General features: G+C 38.2%; 3 protein-coding genes and 3 long non-coding RNA genes across 11 annotated transcripts in view; 3 read left to right on the top strand and 3 right to left on the bottom strand.

Annotated features, from left to right (window-relative positions):
- LOC139194130 (multiple organellar RNA editing factor 8, chloroplastic/mitochondrial-like) overlaps positions 1-10,276 on the top strand; it is a 77,056-nt gene extending 66,780 nt beyond the window's left edge. For both annotated transcript variants that reach the window (XM_070818471.1, XM_070818470.1), the window contains one exon: positions 10,035-10,276. In XM_070818471.1, coding sequence (XP_070674572.1) covers positions 10,035-10,105 — 71 coding nt within the window. In that variant the 3' untranslated portion in view covers positions 10,106-10,276. The remainder of the gene's footprint in view (positions 1-10,034) is intronic.
- Positions 3,899-5,798, top strand: LOC139194138 (uncharacterized). The gene is made up of 2 exons (XR_011578898.1): positions 3,899-5,083; positions 5,174-5,798. It is a non-coding gene; the product is annotated as an uncharacterized lncRNA (long non-coding RNA).
- Positions 3,900-9,142, bottom strand: LOC139194132 (protein TPR3-like). Of its 3 annotated transcripts, XM_070818478.1 has the most exons (12): positions 8,928-9,142; positions 8,298-8,670; positions 8,167-8,252; positions 8,025-8,063; positions 7,767-7,862; positions 7,528-7,655; positions 7,195-7,435; positions 6,386-6,522; positions 5,877-6,226; positions 5,329-5,389; positions 4,959-4,995; positions 3,900-4,764 (listed from the first exon to the last, which is right to left on the bottom strand). In XM_070818478.1, exons 2-8 carry the CDS (start codon positions 8,329-8,331, stop codon positions 6,439-6,441), a joined length of 708 nt encoding a protein of 235 aa, XP_070674579.1. In that variant the 5' UTR covers positions 8,332-8,670; positions 8,928-9,142; the 3' UTR covers positions 3,900-4,764; positions 4,959-4,995; positions 5,329-5,389; positions 5,877-6,226; positions 6,386-6,438. The 3 variants fall into 3 exon arrangements, with proteins under 3 accessions (XP_070674579.1, XP_070674581.1, XP_070674580.1); XM_070818480.1 differs by adding exons at positions 6,800-6,880; positions 7,003-7,105 and having other exon boundaries at positions 4,518-5,965; positions 8,928-9,103; XM_070818479.1 differs by adding an exon at positions 7,003-7,105 and having other exon boundaries at positions 4,518-5,965; positions 6,386-6,880; positions 8,928-9,103.
- LOC139194137 (uncharacterized) lies at positions 9,462-9,950 on the top strand. The gene is made up of 2 exons (XR_011578897.1): positions 9,462-9,625; positions 9,809-9,950. It is a non-coding gene; the product is annotated as an uncharacterized lncRNA (long non-coding RNA).
- A 230-nt stretch (positions 10,277-10,506) lies between the features above and the next one.
- LOC139194125 (receptor-like protein 3) lies at positions 10,507-12,845 on the bottom strand. The gene is made up of 2 exons (XM_070818460.1): positions 11,796-12,845; positions 10,507-11,642 (listed from the first exon to the last, which is right to left on the bottom strand). Exons 1-2 carry the CDS (start codon positions 12,832-12,834, stop codon positions 10,609-10,611), a joined length of 2,073 nt encoding a protein of 690 aa, XP_070674561.1. The 5' UTR covers positions 12,835-12,845; the 3' UTR covers positions 10,507-10,608.
- Positions 12,846-14,880: 2,035 nt separating this feature from the next.
- Positions 14,881-18,387, bottom strand: LOC139194136 (uncharacterized). 3 transcript variants are annotated; one of them, XR_011578895.1, is made up of 4 exons: positions 17,985-18,387; positions 17,176-17,888; positions 16,146-17,027; positions 14,881-15,585 (listed from the first exon to the last, which is right to left on the bottom strand). It is a non-coding gene; the product is annotated as an uncharacterized lncRNA (long non-coding RNA). The 3 variants fall into 3 exon arrangements; XR_011578896.1 differs by having other exon boundaries at positions 14,881-15,478; positions 16,194-17,027; positions 17,985-18,385; XR_011578894.1 differs by lacking the exon at positions 14,881-15,585 and having other exon boundaries at positions 15,892-17,027; positions 17,985-18,372.
- Between the last annotated feature and the right edge of the window lie 132 nt (positions 18,388-18,519).

Genomic DNA, 18,519 nt, shown 5'->3' with positions numbered 1-18,519 from the left:
TCAAAGCTTTGGAGCTGAGTGCTTGTTGGGATTGGACCTTCGAGATTATTGTACGAGACATTAAAGTCATTCAAGAAATTAAGGCTCGCCAGAGACAATGGAATTTTTCCGGACAAGTGATTCTTGGAGAGTTCCAAAACTTCTAGCTTCTTAAGGTTAGACATTTGGTCTGGAATGTTGCCGGAGAAGTTGTTGTCGTCTAGATACAACCCTTGGAGAAGCTGCAGTTGGCCGATCTCAGACGGTATATTACCGGTAAAGTTGTTGGAAGAAAGTGTTATCAGTGGAGGAAAGTTAGACAATCTGCTATAGGCATTTAGTACCCCGGCGGGGTTGGTATCGTAGATTGGCAATTCGAGTTCATAATGGTCTTCTTGAGCTGCAACAGGTTGATGTACCAACGCCGGTACTCTACAAAGTTCTTTCGGAAATTCACCTGAAATAAGGTTCATTCCCAATTGTATATAAAAAAGCCTTGGTAGATCAGTCCCCAACCAGCTAGGAATTGTCCCTGCGATTTTGTTACCTCCCAGAGTCAAGATCTCTAGATTCTTTAGCTTTGCTAACCATGCAGGTAGTTGACCGGTGAGATCACAATACGACAAGCCCAACAATCGAAGATTTTGAAATCCATCAAAACCAACCATGTCATCGTCAGATGGCATTTCTTCACCGTTAAAGGCACCCGTAAGGAGGAGTGCTCGAAGACTTTTGCAATGCATCAGTATCTTCATTGCTCCCGTGACATTTTCCAATCGGATGTGACTAAGAGAGAGGAAGGACAGGGAGTTTAACGAAAGAATCTCAGGTTGTATTTCTCCCTTTAGATTGTTCGGACCTAATCGAATTGCTTTCAGGGATCTACATGAGTAAAGGCTAGTAGGCAACTTACCAGTGAACTTGTTCCTATACAGGTCAATTTTAGTTAGTTGAACAAGTTTGGAGAAATTAAGCTTGGTAATGTCTCCTTCCAAGTTATTTCGTCCCAAACGTAGTTCTACAAGGCTGGTGCAATTCATCAAAGATTGGGGCAACGGACCTTGTAGGTTGTTGTAATCGAGCAGTACAATTTTTAACCTGGAGAGCTTCCCCAAATGGAGAGGGAGCACTGCGCTTAGTTGATTGAAGGAGAGGTCAAGGATTGCGAGGTTGGTGAGGTTGACAATTCTATCACTTATGCCTCCATATAGAGAATTCAGAGGTACTGCAACCTCTTCGAGTTTGGTGGCATTATAGATATCTTCTGGAAGTGGCCCTGAGAGATTATTGTGACCAGCACGAAAAATTTGCAGTTCGGAACACCTCCCAAAACCACGGTAAATGTTGCCACCGAATTGGTTTGAGGAAAAATCTAACACTCTAATCATGGGGTTAGAATGTAGACATATAGAGGATGGGATGTACCTGGAGAAGGCATTGTTGCTGACGTTGAAACTTGTCAATTTCCAAGCATGCATGAAGAACGAAGATGGAATTGGACCATGGAAGCGATTGCTTGACAAATCGAGTGTACGGATGTTGTTGGATGTTAGAGACAAAGGTAGCTCTCCAGAAAGAAGGTTATAGCTCAAATCAAGAATCTCAAGAGAATTCAAGGACTCAAAGAGTTTATTTTCAAGTGAACCCTGAAGTGAATTGTGGGTGAGATTCAAGTGGGTGAGATGCATGAGGTTTCCAAGTGAGGATGACGAGGTAAAAATAACTCCGTCGAGCCCCTTCGAGGGTAAGAGCAAATGGGTGACCCGACCTTCCGGATTACAAGTGATGCCTTCCCAACTACAACAGTTAATGGAAGTCCAATTTAAAGGAGGAGAGGATAGAGTGAGGTTGAAGGACAAGAGAGCACTATGTTCATTTTGGTTGCATGCGTGGATATTTGGAGATATAATGGACGTGAATAAGATGATTATGAGAAGGAAGCCATGAGCCATAGTGTTTGAAGGCTTGCTGCAGCTCAATGCTTTTTGTCTTCGTATATATAGCAGGATCTCGAGTCTCTACATTTAAAAAATTATGCTTCATTAGATGGAAAAGCAGCTTTTGCAACATTGGAAAACAACCATAATCGCACGTTAGAAGTCGAGGGGTCCTCCAAGATCCCGACTGAGAATTTGGAAAAGAAGAAGGCAATATTTCCAACCCCTTCAAGACGTCGAATAGAGATTCTCCACTAAAGAACCCGCAAACAACGCAAGTGTTTTTTTTCTTCTAAAAAGCAGTTCAGCTGCTTCAAGTGCTTCATTCTATGAGCATTTCAAGTAGTTCTTATTATTTTATTATAAAACTCGCAAATTTATTGTCAATTTTTTGCCAACGTCGTTAAAAGCTCTTTTGGCGATCTTAAACACTTTTAGTTACTTTAAAAGCACAGTCAAACATGCCTAATCTTGGGAAGCCTAGCTTTAAATTAAGAATAGAGAAGTAGTGAGTGTTCTGTCTTCTTTATCTCAAAACTTAAAACGCGTATTTGACCTAGCAAAATGACATTATATGGCTAAAATGCTCATGTCATAGAGAAGCAGTAACTGTCTTTCATCTCACCGTGTATTAGGGGCACAAATTGGACATAGGAGACCCCAACCTTAAAGTCTCAAACTGTATTCGAATTGGACATAGGGGACCCCAACCTTCAGCATGATGGAGTTTGGTGGAAAAGTATGCAAACGGTGGAATTTTTTAGCTTAGCTGAAGATGATCATATCAAGCATACGTCTGTCGTAGTCCTCTCACAGGAAATGGGCTTCAAACGTTACTGAAAGCCAAATCTAGCGGAATCTAGTTGGAGTAGAGATTAATAATTGCATCTGCACATTTAATAATGTAGCATTTGGTTCTATCTGACCAAAAAGATAAGGTTGGGGACAATGAAAATGATGGAGGACGACCATTATGTTGTGAAAAGAAGATTTCAAACCAAAGTCTTGTCTTTGTGGTGGATCAAATAGTAAGTCTTGTCTTTATAATACAATTCTTAAAAAAAAAGGCAGGGGAACGGACGGAAGGGAGGAGTACACACGGAAGTGGGAAAGAAAGAGAAGAAAAAATAAAATAAAATAAAAGTGCGGAGGGAACACACGGCATTATGGAAAGAGGAAAGAAAAGATGGTGGAAAAGAAAGGGAATGGGGATTATTGGGTTTTGGTAGGCAACTTTACAGTTGCTTGGACAAAAGGCAGAGGAAAGGCAGAGGAAAGAAGTGATGAGCATTGAAAGGCAGAGGAGAGGAAGTCAGGAGCAGAGGAGAGCAAAGGAACGGAGAGCTCGTCTGGTAAAAAATGGTGTCTTCTTTCTTTGATTTTTCATGGATAATTTCTTATGTATTAATACAAGTATGTGTAACTAATTTCCTTTCGCTAAAATGAGGCCATGAGCTTCAACATGAATACGTAGATTCTCTTTTAATTGCTTGAGTGTTGTTACATGCTTGCTTTGATATTTTCAATCGTATTCTCTTTTAATTGCTTGAGTGTTGTTACATGCTTGCTTTGATATTTTCAATCACTGAATTAAACATGTGCCTTGATGCTTGATCACCATTAGGATGCTTAGAAAGTCATCGGATGCAATTTTAAACGAATATCACGTTAAAATTGGTTATGCTTCTTGTGAGTAAGGATTGTAATTTCTCCTAACGTACATTTCATTCTCTTAGGGATTACATGGTTTACCAAAAGGATTTTCACCAAGATTAATGAATCACTCATGTTTATATTTAATCCAAATGTCATGGATGAATTGCATGTCGTGGTATGCGTTTTAGCTTGAACTAGTAAAATGTCCCCGCGTTGTTGCAGGACTAGAATGCACTAACCTTAACTACACGAATAAGACACATTTAACCTGAAAAAAAAATTCAACATAATCATGAACAAACAAAAGGTTTAGTTGAGTGAACGGTGTAGGTAAGTTAAGCAGCTTGGCTTTTATATACATTCAACCGAGCTGATTACAAAAGATGTGGTTGCAAAAAATGCTTTGTTTCCCTAAGCAACATGCATTTTACACATATATTGCCCTTGAAGTTAAGATAGCAAAATATGTCGTGCAGGCCAACCAGCCTGTTTTAGCAGTTAAACAAAAAAATATAAAAAGTATTTCGTTCTTGTTTCAGTAGCTAAGCAACTAAGTAGAAGAATGTTTGTTCAAGTTGATGCAATGAGAGTTCTCCTTATACATCAACACTAAGCAAAATTAACTGGGTTAGTTTGTGGACATGCAACCCAAAATTAACACTAATAAAAATAGCACTTGAATCAAATGCATAAGCAAAAGCAGATGTTAAACATGAGAAAAATTACATGGAAAAGAAAACAATGTTAAATATCCTAGGTGCTCCATTTATAATTATTCTTTATTTCTACATATTTAAACTACCAATTATCAGCACGAATATTTCATTTCCTTGCAACTACCACAACTACATATAAAACATACTCGATAGAGCATGTAGTTGCTTTAACTACATCTTTATTAAAAAATTCATTGGCCGGGAAATGCAGAGTGTTGCAATGGAAACATGAAGACCGAATATAGGAGTGTGAATTAAAGTGTGCCGTATGCTATATCAATGTCAACATTTCGTTTTCACTTAAAATAACCCCAAAGATTATATAATAATACAGAATTCACCAAGCCACTTACCCTAACAAAAATATGCTGAGAATAAACCTGTGTCAATGTGTAGCCAAAAGGGAGACATAAACCCGACCACATTCTTTAACAACCCTTTACCAATATGTAGCCAAAAATATGCTGAGAATAAACCTGTGTCAATATGATTGAATTTTACAATGGTTAGTTCTACATATGAAATTGTACAACACAATCTGAAAAACCCGACCACATTCTTTAACAACCCTTTACCAAGCAATGTAAAATCATTTGGAACACAGAAAGTATTATTTCATACTTTATGATACAAAATTGTAAAAAAGCAGGAAAGGTCATTCTTAAAATACCTAAAATATAAGAGTAGATGGTTGCCACATATTTAACCTTAAGAGTACACAAAACATTAACAGAAGATCAGAACAAAATTTTAAACAATTTAGATACAAATTTCAACACTTAGCTTGAGTTTGAGGTTTAGCTAATAGAAAATGTGGTCCAAAGAAACTAAAACAGGATCCTGATGAGATATTATGTATAAGACAGTTCTTAGCTTGAGTTTGAGGTTTAGCTAATAGAAAATGTGGTCCAAAGAAACTAAAACAGGATCCTAATGAGTTATTATGTATAAGACAGTTTTGCAGGCTTATAAAGGCAGCATATTGAATTCCCATTAACAATTGAGTGTGAAATATGGAGAAAGACTGAGACATTACTCACAGATAGTGAATTGAAATGTGTATCAATTATGGCCACAACAGAGGCTAACAACTTCTTCACACTGTAAGCAAATAAGTTGAAAACAACAATGGTTAGGCTATCATTTTCTAATAAGTTGAGTTATTGGGTTTCATGGTTGGGAGCTCCTTTTTTCTTCCATAAACATGGCTTTAAAATAATTTGAAGATGCAATGGACAAAAATTGAGAAGTAATGAAGATTTGTGGTTGTTACCCAAATTTAAACTTGCACAGAAAGCCATTTCAAAATCCAAGTTACAGTTCTAAATACAGAATATCATTGGTCAATCCTTTGGCAAATAAATACAGAACGAAGAAATTAAAATGGCCCAAAATTTTATAAACAAACATTAGAATGCAGAAAATGAAATTACCCAAAAAATTATAGACAAAAATTCAAACTCACAACCAAATTCACTTAAAAAATGCACAAAAAAAAAAAAAACCAAAATCAATTGCAAATTATACGATGAATACTACAAAACCATAAAAAATTATTGAAACGTAGAAATTTGAAGCAGATGTTTACATGCAATAGACCCCTCCACTTTCTCTTCTGGGGAAGCCTTGAAGGGAGTTCCACTTCCAAGGGTTGTTCCTTCTGTATATTTTGAAATTCTGAAATATACAAGAAATAATGTCCATTAAGAGAACACATATAGAAGAAGCCAAATACATTTATTATTAATAATTATATTCATCACTATTTGCTTTCCGTGGACACCATCATCTCCACCATACCCCACTTTTTTTTTTCCTTATTTTTCCTTTCACTTTCGGCTACTTTCTCTCCTTAAATTTGGAGTGATTGAAGGCATGAGTCTGATTGCTTGTTGCGTCTTTGCCTCCTTCTCGGCTTCTCTACAAGAGAGGCTTTATCTTGTATTCTTAACAACACATCAATATATCATTTCAATTCAATACAAATCAATCTTTCAACCAAATATACATTCAAATTTAACATTTATTATTTCCACACACGCACGTACACCCAGATCATCCAAGAAAAATTTAGGATTTGCTGAAGAAATCACTCACCAGATCCATGAAGAAAAAGTCCAAGCAGGCAGTATAGGCACCAGTTCATTCAGTCAATGAAGCTGCACTCGGTTTTGTGGATTCGGTAGATGAGTTGATGAGAAACCGTTTGAGACCAACCTCAAGGCGACTGTTGCCTGCACATATAAACACCACATAAAAATCACAATAAAAAAAAAAAAACAAAAACAACATGTGATTGGCAATATCAGTATCTCTTGCATAATCGTAAAGTTTTGTGCTGCAACCCCCTTAGAAAAAGAGTATGAAATACTACAATTATCAAACTGCAGGAGTCCATCCTGGTTTGATATGTATCTGATTTCAGGACTTTTCGTGCACATTATCTCTTGCTCTTCTCTTAAGCAGTGAAGCAGCTTTCTCGAACAGTAGAGAACAGATCTAGAAATGCACCAGTAGGGGTTCCAAGCAGCTTTCTATAACTAATTCGGAATCCAGGTACTTTGACTTCTTGTCTGCTGGGATAATGCCATCCTGCAATGAATTCCAGACTCATTAAGTACAAAATCTACATCTGAAATAGCATTGCAATGATATGGGTTTCGGAAAGAAACTGAAACATAGTAAAAAATTCAAGGCATAACAGATGTGTGCACCTTGATATACGTTTTCGGGAAGATGTCTTTCAGATCATCAAGACTGCTGTCCCATTTTGATTCGGTCAAATAGATTGTGGTATCCTTTGCGAATCCAAGTTTCCTAAAACATAAAGCAATCTCTTGTGCATTATAGCAACTTCGTTAGAATATAGTTACTACTCGTTATTCATAGTTTTAAAGGAAACTTACTGGTAGTGGTAGACCACCTTCAGCATCAACAGCAGTCAAAATATTGACTTTATCCATATCCCAAACTTTGATTGCATAGTCATCGCCAACAGATAAATACTTATTCTTGCTTGTATCAAACTGAACAACACCCGAAGATGGTTTTTGAAATCCTACGTAATTCCTCTTTATTACACCATCATTTTCATTCCATTCAACAACATGAGATTCTCCATCTTTACTTGTCCCGCACGAAAAGAGCCTGCATTGCGTTTAATGTAAAGATTGAATTTTCTTGTTGCCTTAAATATAGGTGTAGGTCGCAATAACATTTGAAAGGAGTGGTATACCAACCTTTTACCATCTGCACTATAGGCCATCGTCGTGATTGAGTGATCAGAAGCATCGTAATCCACCTGGTATCCCATATTGTTGTATAGCCATGCTTTTATTTTTCCATTTACTGATGTTGAAAAGAAAAACTGTAACACAAAGGCATAAGCTGAATTTCAAAACAGAGTAAATAATTCATGGAAGGCAAATGAAGAGAGACAAATCAAGGGATTTAAAAAATGATAAAGCGAAGTCCTTACATTGACATTTTGTTTGTTATGAGGACACACAGAATGCACGGGAGTATCATGACCTTCGAAAGTATACAACTTTGACCCAGTAGTTGCATTCCACCCCTATAAAATACAAATCGATGTATAAGTTTATCGTGTTTTCTACAACCTATTATATCACCACTTCTTCAAAACCAACCTTAATGGCCTTATCATCACCGCAAGTATTAGAAAAGAGAACAGCAAAATGAAATATACTGAAAAGGTAGAAGATGCAGAACCTACCTCCAAATGCTGGTGAATCTCATTCCCACCAAAATAAGCCTATAATTGGATAATGTGTTTAGAATATGCAACTCCTGTTTGAAAGAACAATTGCACATAAAGTTTTCTAGAAAAAGCTACCGTGGATTGTATTCAAGCTTACCAAATCGAGAACGTACCGAATAGAGTACCATTGGGGCTCCATAATATACGCTTTACTGAGACACATGGATCCTTGATCAGAGTTGCCTGAGTGTCATTAGAATCAAATAGGTTAAGATGATTCCGGTGTACCTTCAGCATCATTGAACTCGCTCCGATATCCCATACCTGAAAACTTCTCGACAGTAATTTCTCCCTAGAACTAACTTCCCACAAACTTATGTCCCCCGCGTTAGTTCTGACTGGTACAGAGAAAACCCTTATCAACTTGAAGTAGTATTTCTTCTCTTTTGATTGAAAAAGTAATCGTCTTGTATTCCAACAACATCATTAAAGGAAACCTCAGAGAAACCAACCCAGAAGTAGTGTATGCTGAACAGGATGGAAGTCCATGCTTGTGCTTGCGGCTCAAAGTTTTCAGACGCTCAACCACTGATTATTACCCTCTCAACCACTAATTTTTCATACCATCTGTGTTAACGAGGATAGTCATCCTGGATGAAAACTGAAGCAGGAAATCCAAAGAAAACAGAGGAAAATATTCAACCCAGAATTCTGAAAAGGAATTTGGACAAAGAATACGAGGTTTTGTCGCATGTTTTGGGTCTTAGAAAGTGGTTACAAACTTTGAGTACAAATCAATCCAGTATGAATTTATACCACACATTCTGGCATAAAAGAAAAGAAAAATCACAACTAATATTTGAAATCAAATTCATGAAAAGCACACAAATTCAGTGAGAAGAGAGAGAGAGAGATTACTCAGATAGTTCTTTAAAGTAAGGGAAGCATGACCGCATAGCACTCTTAATCTGGGACTGGATATCGTGCGCCTCCTTCAGAGGGCTCTCGCTATCTTGCGCATCCTCCACCATTACCATGAACTCCCTCTTTCTCTCTCCCCCTCCCTAAAATCAGAGACTCTTTGTCAGCAAATCCCACGGATTCAGAAATCTATATTAGCGAGAATGACAAGTCATCAAATATAGTTACTGTTAAATAGTTTGTTAAAGCTAAATGTAATCAGTTTTGTTAGTAACTGTAGTTAGTCAAGGTAGTTGAGGGTATTCTTGTAATTAGACTAAGGCAGCTAAGGCTAAATGTAATCAGCTTTGTTAGTAACTGTACATGAAACAAAACCGATCATGCTTACTTGGTTAGCAGGCCTGATAGATATCTTCAAGAGGAGACATTTTTTCTAGGAGCCGGGTACACAGGACAGCTGGAATTCCCACCTGTAAGTATCCGACACCTAGGACGTCATCTTCTTAAACAACTCAATTCTGAAATATTACAGATGAAAGTTATCCTGAAGAACCCGTGAAATATGAAAACCCTGTTGAAGGCCTTCTGCAACCCAAGTCAATATTGTGCAGAGATTTTCATGTAAAATATCATTATTAGTCTGATGAACTAACCAGTTTCTTGTGTCGATTGCATCCGAAAAAAATTGATCCATGGTAATTTTCATTTCAAAATTTCTGTACTCCAAGAGTTATGGTCTGGGTACCGAGTGTGATAGTAATAATAAACAACGTGTGTTTTTTCTACATTGTATACCTGTTTCTATGTTGTTTTCAACTAAGTTAATCAGAAAAATTCTTTTGTACCTAATTTGTTTGCTTTCTTATTTGTTTTGGCAGGTGAACCTTTTATTAATGGCCAAACAGTACCATGTGATTCCCAAGTACCATGAGGAATGGATAAGAAACAATAGTCGAGCAAATGAGAGAAACAGGTGCAATGAAAGACCTCATTACTGTGACAGATCAAGGAACTTCGAAAGGAGAAGGGAAAATATGCAGAATCATGATTTTCAGAATGCCGGTCCATCTCCTGTGCCTAATCAAGCTGGGCCAAATTCGGGACCTGGACAATACCAGAATAACTACACGCCAGACAGGGATGCTGGAGTCAATCCTGGTCCAAACCGTTACTAAGCTTGAGGAGGCTAGGTATGGTATGATGAGTCTTGTAGGCATGTTGTGGATAAACAAGGAGATGGGCCGTAGGCTTTAATGTTTGTGGTTTTGAATGATATTTTGTTTGGCGTGTTGCTGGGGTCACAACTGGTTGCCTTTTATCCGAATATGAATACATTTTCAAGGTCATATCTTATGCTACTAGTCATGTCTCTACTTTGCCACGCAGTATGAGGCCGTTCAGGTAGGGCACATATTGACAGATGACATTTTACATTGTCAATTTGGTAACTTGATTCTCAGTTTGGTCCCTGAATCAAGTTTTTGACTTCTTTAGGCTATGTTTGGGGCGAGGCATTTCCAAGTCTCAAGGAATCGAGACCAAGTTAGAGGGGATTAGAGGGATTTTCAAATCACAATTTAGTCATTTACAAAGCAATAACTTCGATAGCGGACGTTTATTATACAATAAAATGCATAACAGAGGTTTATGTGGAAAACTTAGAACTGATGGAGATTATTTAGCTAAGCCATCTTTTCATCCTATTCATGCGCACGGCTAACATGACATAGAGCCTATCTTGTACATTGTCTGTGAACCGAAAGTACGCGTATCTCCATGTCTTCTTTATGATCAAAGAACCACAGACTCCCCAGAATCCGCATATAAACCCCAGTGCAGCGGCAATATAGAACCACGGAAGTTGATGCCCATCGTCCTCATCATCTCCGTTGTTCTTATTATGCGCATCGATGCGACACTGTTTCGGAAGCGGAGCACCGCAAAGTTTTGGATTCCCCTCAAATGCGGAAGCTTCAAAGCTTTGGAGCTGAGTGCTTGTTGGGATTGGACCTTCAAGATTATTGTATGACACAGCAAAGCTCTTCAAGAAATTAAGGCTCGCCAGAGACGATGGGATTTTTCCAGACAAGTGATTCTTGGAGAGATCCAAACCTTCTAAGTTCTTAAGCTCAGATATTTGGTCTGGAATGTTGCCGGAGAAGTCGTTGTCATCTAGATACAACTCTTGGAGAAGCTTGAGTTGGCCGATCTCAGTGGGTATACCACCGGTAATGTTGTTGAAAGAAAGATCCATCACTGGCGGAAAGTTAGACAATCTGCGGGGTAAGCTATTGGGATTCATCACCGCGACCGTGTAAAGAGGCAGTTCGAGATCATAAGGGTCTGCTTGAGCTGCAATCGATTCATGTACCAACGCTGGTACTCTACAAAGTTCTTTCGGAAATTCACCTGAAATAAGGTTCAATGACAAGCTTATATAAAAAAGTCTTGGTAGATGAGTCCCCAACCAGCTAGGAATTGTCCCTGTGATTTTGTTACCTCCCAGAGCCAAGATCTCCAGACTTTTTACCTTTGCTAACCATACAGGTATTCGACCGGTGAGATCACAATGCGCCAAGCTCAAAAATCTAAGATTTCGAAATCCATCAAAACCAACCATGTCATCGTCAGATGGCATTTCTTCACCATTAAAGGAGTACGAAAGGAGGAGTATTCGAAGACTTTTGCAGCGCATCAATATCTTCATTGCCCCTGTGACATTCTCCAATCGGTTGTTACTAAGAGAGAGGAAGGACAGAGAGTTTAACGAAAGAATCTCAGGTTGTATTTGTCCCTCTAGATTGTTCGAACCTAATCGAATTGCTTTCAGGGATCTACATGAGTAAAGGCTCGTAGGCAACTTACCAGTGAACTTGTTTCTATACAGGTCAAGTTTAGTTAGTTGAACAAGTTTGGAGAAATTAAGCTTGGTAATGTCTCCTTCCAAGTTATTTCGTCCCAAACGTAGTTCTACAAGGCTGGTGCAATTCATCAAAGATTGGGGCAACGGACCTTGTAGGTCGTTGAAATCGAGCTTTACGATTTTTAACATTGAGAGCTTCCCCAAACGGAAGGGGAGCACTCTGCTCAGTTGATTGAAGGAGAGGTCAAGGATTGCGAGGTTGGTGAGGTTGACAATTTTATCACTAATGCCTCCATATAGTGAATTAAGAGGTACTGCAAGTTCTTCGAGTTTGGTAGCATCATAGATATCTTCTGAAAGTAGCCCTGAGAGATTATTGTGACCAGCACGAAAAATCTGCAGCTCGGAACACCTCCCGAAACCGTGGTAAATGTTGCCACTAAATTGGTTTGAGGAAAAATCCAACACTCTAATCAAGGGGTTAGAATGGAGACATATAGAGGATGGGATGTACCTGGAGAAGGCATTGTTGCTGACATTGAAACTTGTCAAATTCCAAGCATGCATGAAGAACGAAGATGGAATTGGACCATGGAAGCGATTGCTTGATAAATCGAGTGTTCGAATGTTGCTGGATTTTAGAGACAAAGGTAGCTCTCCAGAAAGAAGGTTATAGCTCAAATCAAGAATCTCAAGATGATTCAGGGACTCAAAGAGATTATTTTCGAGTGAACCGTGAAGTGAATTGCGGGAGAGATTCAAGTGGGTGAGATGCGTGAGGTTTGCAAGTGAGGAGGACGAGGTAAAAATAACTCCGTCGAGCCCCTTCAAGGGTAAGAGCAAATGGGTGACCCAACCTTCCGGATTACAAGTGATGCCTTCCCAACTACAACAGTTAATGGAAGTCCAATTTAAAGGAGGAGAGGATAGAGTTAGGTTGAAGGACAAGAGAGCGCTATGTTCATTTTGGTTGCATTCGTGGATATTTGGAGATATAGCGGACGTAAATAAGAGGATTATGAGAAGGAAGCCATAAGCCATTGTGTTTGAAGGCTTGCTGCAGCTCAATGCTTTTATATATATATATATATATATAGCAGGATCTTGAGTCTCTACATTTAAAAAATTATGCTTGATTAGATGGAAAAGCAGCTTTTGCAACATTAGAAAACAACATAACCACACATTAGAAGTCGAGGGGTCATCCAAGATCCCGACTGAGAAATTGGCAAACAAGCATAACCACACAATGCAATATTTCCAACCCCTTCAAGACGTCGAATAGAGATTTTCCACTAAAGAACCCACAAACGACGACCTTCGCTCGTTGGATCTACCAAAGAAAATTCAAGGTGGGGCAGAGATGATAACAACAAAGATAATAAGCCTAATTAGGCCCCAAGTTCATGAAAATATTTTTAAAAAAAATGCAAGTGTTTTTTTTTTCTAAAAAAGCACTTCAACTGCTTCAAGTGCTTCATTCTATGAGCATTTCAATTAGTTTTCCTTCCCAACGACAGCAGTTAACGGAATTCCAATTTTAGATGTGACCGTCACACGAGATGGTATACCATGTGTTTTCATATAAATGGTGGAATATGTGTGCTAAAAAGTAAAAATTAAATTTTTCTCCCACTTACATAGAAATATGTGTTGTGTCATCCGTGTTCCCGTCACAACTAAAAATTCATCGTGTTAAAAGGCTGCAGTACCAGTTTAATGTTTTTTGTCTTTGTAGGATCTCGAGTCTTTGTATTTATAAAATTATGCTTCAGGAAAAGCAGCTTTTGAAACATTTTGGAAACAGCCATAATTACACGTTAGAAGTCGAGGGGTCCTCCAATAACCCAATGCAATTTGGCAACCATTTGGCAAACAACCATAATCACATAACGCAATTTTTTCCTGATGTTGAATAGTGATTTTCCACTAAAGAAACCACAAACGACGACCTTGGCTCATTGGATCTACTAAAGAGAATTCAAGATGGTGGAGATGATAGCAACAAATATAATAAGCTTAATTAGGCCCGAAGCACATGAAAACACTAAAAAAATGCTAAGTGCTTTTCAGAAAGAAAAAAAAAGCACTTTAGCTGCTTCATGTGCTTCTTTCTAAAAGCACTTCAAGTAGTGTTTTTTTTTTAATTCACACTTACGGTTAGCTTTTTTTGCCAAACGTTGTTAAAAGCTCTTTAGGTGATATTAAAATCCTTTTAGTAACTTTATAAACATTGTCAAACATGCCTAGTCTTGCCAAACCCCAACTCCAAATTAAGAATAGAGAAGTAGTAAGTGTTCTTTATCTCAAAACTTAAAATGCATATTTAACCTAGCAAAATGACATTATTTGGCTAAAATGCTTATATGTTGTAGAGAAACAGTGAGTGTTGTTCATCTCGCCCGTTCATCGTACATCATATGGTAAAAAATCATTTCAAAATTTAAAATTTAAAATTAAATATAAATAGTACCAAACGAAAACTAACCGCACGATTTAAGATGAACGAATGAAATCATGGGATTCCTAGAAAAAGAATATGGGAATGATCATTTTCCGTGTATTAGGGGCACAAATAGGATATCGGGGACCACAACCTTGAAAAGTCTCAAAATGTACTCAATTTGGTCCATAATTTGGCCCGCTAATTAAAGGAAAGAGATTTTTCCGGATCCATTCCACCAAATTCACCTAATCACTTAATCCGGATTCTTGAAATTTGATCCAACGGCTAAAGTTATTATAACTTTTAAAGGGCCCCCTATTTGTAGCCGTTGGATCAAATTTTAAAGACTTGGGTTGATTGATTGAGTGAATTTGGTGGAAATGATCCGGAGAGGATCCTTTTCCCTAATTAAGTGTCATGCATTTGAACTTTTCATATGAATTAGTCTACACGTTCAAGTTAATTTCCTAGAGAAATGATTTTTCTTGGAAGAGTAGACGTTTCTCATTTTTTCAAACCATTGAGTTTTGTATCTGACCTATCATACTTGCAGTATCTATCCGTGAAGATGCCGTTTTTATGTTGTAGTAGTTGTTGATCGTAATTAAGATTGCCCTTAGGGCTGGGCAAGTGGCACCATGAAGAAAGTTGAGATTCAACTGTAACACCAATCGTCAATATAAGGAGTAGCTCATCTTTTTATAAGCCCTTGCATGGTTTGGTCATTCATCGATGTGGGACTTTGTCCACACATTCTCACATGAAGAAAGTTGGAGGTTTTACAATAAAACCAATTAACAATATGAGGAATAACCTAACTCCTTATAAGCCCTTACATAGTTTGGTCCCTTACCGATGTGGAACCTTGTCATCACATTCTCACACGTCTCCTCACGTGTGGCAAATTTTCAAGCCTAACACATAGATAACATAAATTAGGTGACTTGGAGCACGTGTTGCCATTAGGCTTCACACTTGGGCCAACTTGCTCTGATACCGTAAGAAAGTTGAGGTTCCAACATAAAACTAATTAATTATATGGAGAGTACCCTACTCTCTTATAAGCTCTTGCATGATTTGGTCCCTCACCGATAAGAGATTTTGTTCTCACATTTTCTTTGTACCATGGTACCACTGCGACCATCGCTACCACTGCCATACCACCATTGCTACCACTGCGACCACACCGCCATTATAACCCAGTTCAGCAGTAGAAAGAAGTCTACGACCTGTAGTGTGCTGGTTACGGAAAGAAAAGCAAAGAAAAGATATGGTTATGCTGCTGTTCAACTTATCTTGGAGAATAGACCACGATTCTACGGTAGATTTTGCATCCACAACACAACCTTAAAAAAAAGGTCGGTCGTACCCAGTGCACAAGGCTTCCGCTTTACGCAGGGTCTGGGAGAGGTGAATGTCGGCTATCCTTATCCCCATTTATGGAGAGGCTGCTCCCAAGTCTCGAACCCGAGACCTACCGCTCATAGGCGAAAACACTTGCCATCGCACCAAGTGCGAACTCGAAAAACCAAAATACAAATGCAGTAAAAAAAATCTAATCGATTCAAAACACACAAATCTCACAAACCATAACAAATCCAGATATTTGATCACTGAAAAAAAAAACCCAGATTCAACAAAAAGTAAAAAAATTGAGAAAAATAGTCAATTGATTCAAGTCGCGATTTACCAAGTGATTGGCAAAGATAACTTTGACACCGTGTCTGATAAACAAACAACACAGATAGAAGTATCTCTACACATACTCTTAGTTTGAGTGGTTTCTGTGGCATCGTCGTCATCAGCAGGCTGCACATCATCCTCAAAATCATCCCTTTCAGATAATGCACCAAGACTTTGAAATTCAAAGTCATCTTCTTCTCCATCTGATAATCCACAACACAACCTTGCGGATCAATAAAATTGTGACCAAAATGGAAAATAAAAGCCAAACCTGAAAAATAAAATCCATCGACTACACCCGCAAGACTTTTGATCAATGTTAAAATATTCTCAAGGCAAGCCGGATATTTCATGCGTGTGAAGGTGAGATATAACTTCCGGTAATGGCAGTTCACCGAACACACATTTTTCTCATGAAAAGAATATTGCACTTCAGCTCGATGAATGTTTCGTTGCAATATTGGCAATTTGGCATGAAACCTTGTAAACAAATAAGGGATGAAGTTACCATACGCTATTTCCTCTGTCCCTAGGAATGCAGAAACATAAGCACACTCCCCTCGTTTCTCATTCGCTGCGCTAACCAAGGATGAGGTTACCATAGCTAGTTCCTTTTGTCTGTTTTTGGCAACTCTGATCTGTTCTGCGAACGAAACTTCTTTTCCAATTTTCTCTCTTTACAAGCTTTAGATCCAGTTTCTCCAAAGATGAGATATGTGACATGCTTGCTTATGTCCCGTTGAGCAGCAACCTGGCTATCTATTAAAGTCTTTCTGTCAAGCTATTAAGAATAAAGAGTAGAATGCAGTAAGGCACGAACAAACAACATTGAAAAACATTAGAAAACATAGAAAGGAATAAATACGCCGATCTAGCAAGGTCCCTAAAAGTTTAAATCCAAGAAATCAAGATTGATGGTCAACAGTGAACTACAGAATTTCTGCTAACTAGCAATTACCTTCGTTACTCTCTTGTTACGTTTCAGCCCTTGAGGAACTGTCAACTCTTCATCATCTTCATTAATTACTCCATCTTCTTCGCAATCAAGCCTTGCCACCGTTTTTGCTTTAGCTTGTCCTGCTTTCCTTGCTCTTATGTTCGCGTGCTAGTAGAATACATGTAGCATGAGTGGAAGTGAGAAGGTTGACATGAGAAGGTAAGTGAGAATGTTGCTAGATATTATAACGAGACAACCCATCTAATTTATGAAGTTCTTATGTTTCATACGAGTAAATGTGATAAAGACTTAGTACCTATGAGGACGGGGATGGTCAGACATCTTCTTTCTAAACTGAAAAGATTGAATGTCAATGAAATTGCAATTTTCCAAAGAAAAATAGCTGATTGAATCTTATATGCTGATTCAAAAGCATAAATATCCGAAGAAAATATCATAAAACTTATTGAATCATAACGACTTCACCCTTGAGGTCTTTTAACGCTTGTATCGTTCTCTACTTGAGTCGCTCACAAGTCTCAGCATTATATGAAAGATCAAAACTTCAGATTCAACCAAACTATGAAGGTTTAAAATCCAACAAACATTTAGTCTCAGTTTCTATGTACCTGAACTATGTTTCCTGCCTTTGTTCCATGGTATCCTCCCTTTGTTGGCTTGTCCTATTATTTCTGTCTGTGTCTCTCCTTTTCTTCCTTCCTAATACTCATCAGAGACTCGCTGTCATTAACTGATGGAACCTCCTTGCTTAAACTTTGCTTCTCGTATGCATTTATGTCGAGGAAAGAATGACGGATGTCGATAATATCACAATTTTCACCCATGACAGCACTGATGCGTGCGGCTCCCAAACAGTGAAGTCTAGGGAAGGATACAAAGGCAACCAAGGGAGACAAAATAGGTAAATAATAGCTCCAATTCTCTGTTTTCTGCAAAATGTGAGTGGCTTCCCCCACATAACCAAACAGTGGAACATGACTGAGAGTTGAGTATGGAGCAACCAATCTCCTGACGCAAACCCAAGCATTGATCAGAAGCTGATTTCATTCATACAAATTATCAACCAAAAAATAATGCAAATATCCATAACCGTATGTAAATCACCTATCAAGATTATTCCATACAGGCAGGAGACGGGAGGAGGGGATTAGACTCAGAAGTTCGGGTTTGGGAGTGAATGCTCTTAATCAACAGGGCTATATAACCCTTATTATTCAATCAGTATCAGATATGCAATGCCACCACTAAAGTCACTATACAACCTCATTTTTGTTGTACATTAATAAAGTTTATATAAATCCCAACTAGCTACAAAATATGGTTCATGCTACTTAATATTATGATCTAGTGGTATATTAAACTATCCCACATCGGTGGAATGAAGAAAACCAAAGGGGTTTAAATAGTATTAACCCATTTTAACTAATACGGAGGCATTTTGTGGTAAAACTCAGACTTGACGGATTTGGCATGTGGTTAAATTAAGGACAATATCAGTGTCGCTAGAATGAGACAGGCCTGACGATCCAAAAATTCCAACATGGTATCAGAGCCTACGGTTGTGGAGCCAATAAGCTTGTCAGCAGGAAGGAAACAAGTTTGAACTTCCATTGAAAATAAGTAGGCCCAACATGAGCAG

Source organism: Malus domestica, chromosome 03, assembly GCF_042453785.1.
Source record: "Malus domestica chromosome 03, GDT2T_hap1".
NCBI lineage: Eukaryota > Viridiplantae > Streptophyta > Magnoliopsida > Rosales > Rosaceae > Malus > Malus domestica.
The sequence above is the reverse complement of the archived record's forward strand: the minus strand, read 5'-3'. Positions and strand labels throughout refer to the sequence as shown.

Coding starts and splice junctions, on each gene's coding strand:
- LOC139194125 (XM_070818460.1), bottom strand. CDS start 12,834: ATGGCTTATGGCTTCCTTCTCATAATCCTCTTATTTACGTCCGCTATA. Junction 11,643..11,795: donor GTATAGAAACAAGTTCACTG/GTAAGTTGCCTA, acceptor AGAATGTCACAG/GGGCAATGAAGATATTGATG.
- LOC139194132 (XM_070818478.1), bottom strand. CDS start 8,331: ATGGGATATCGGAGCGAGTTCAATGATGCTGAAG. Junction 8,064..8,166: donor TTCGGTACGTTCTCGATTTG/GTAAGCTTGAAT, acceptor ATCCAATTATAG/GCTTATTTTGGTGGGAATGA. Junction 7,656..7,766: donor ATAACAAACAAAATGTCAAT/GTAAGGACTTCG, acceptor TTTGTGTTACAG/TTTTTCTTTTCAACATCAGT.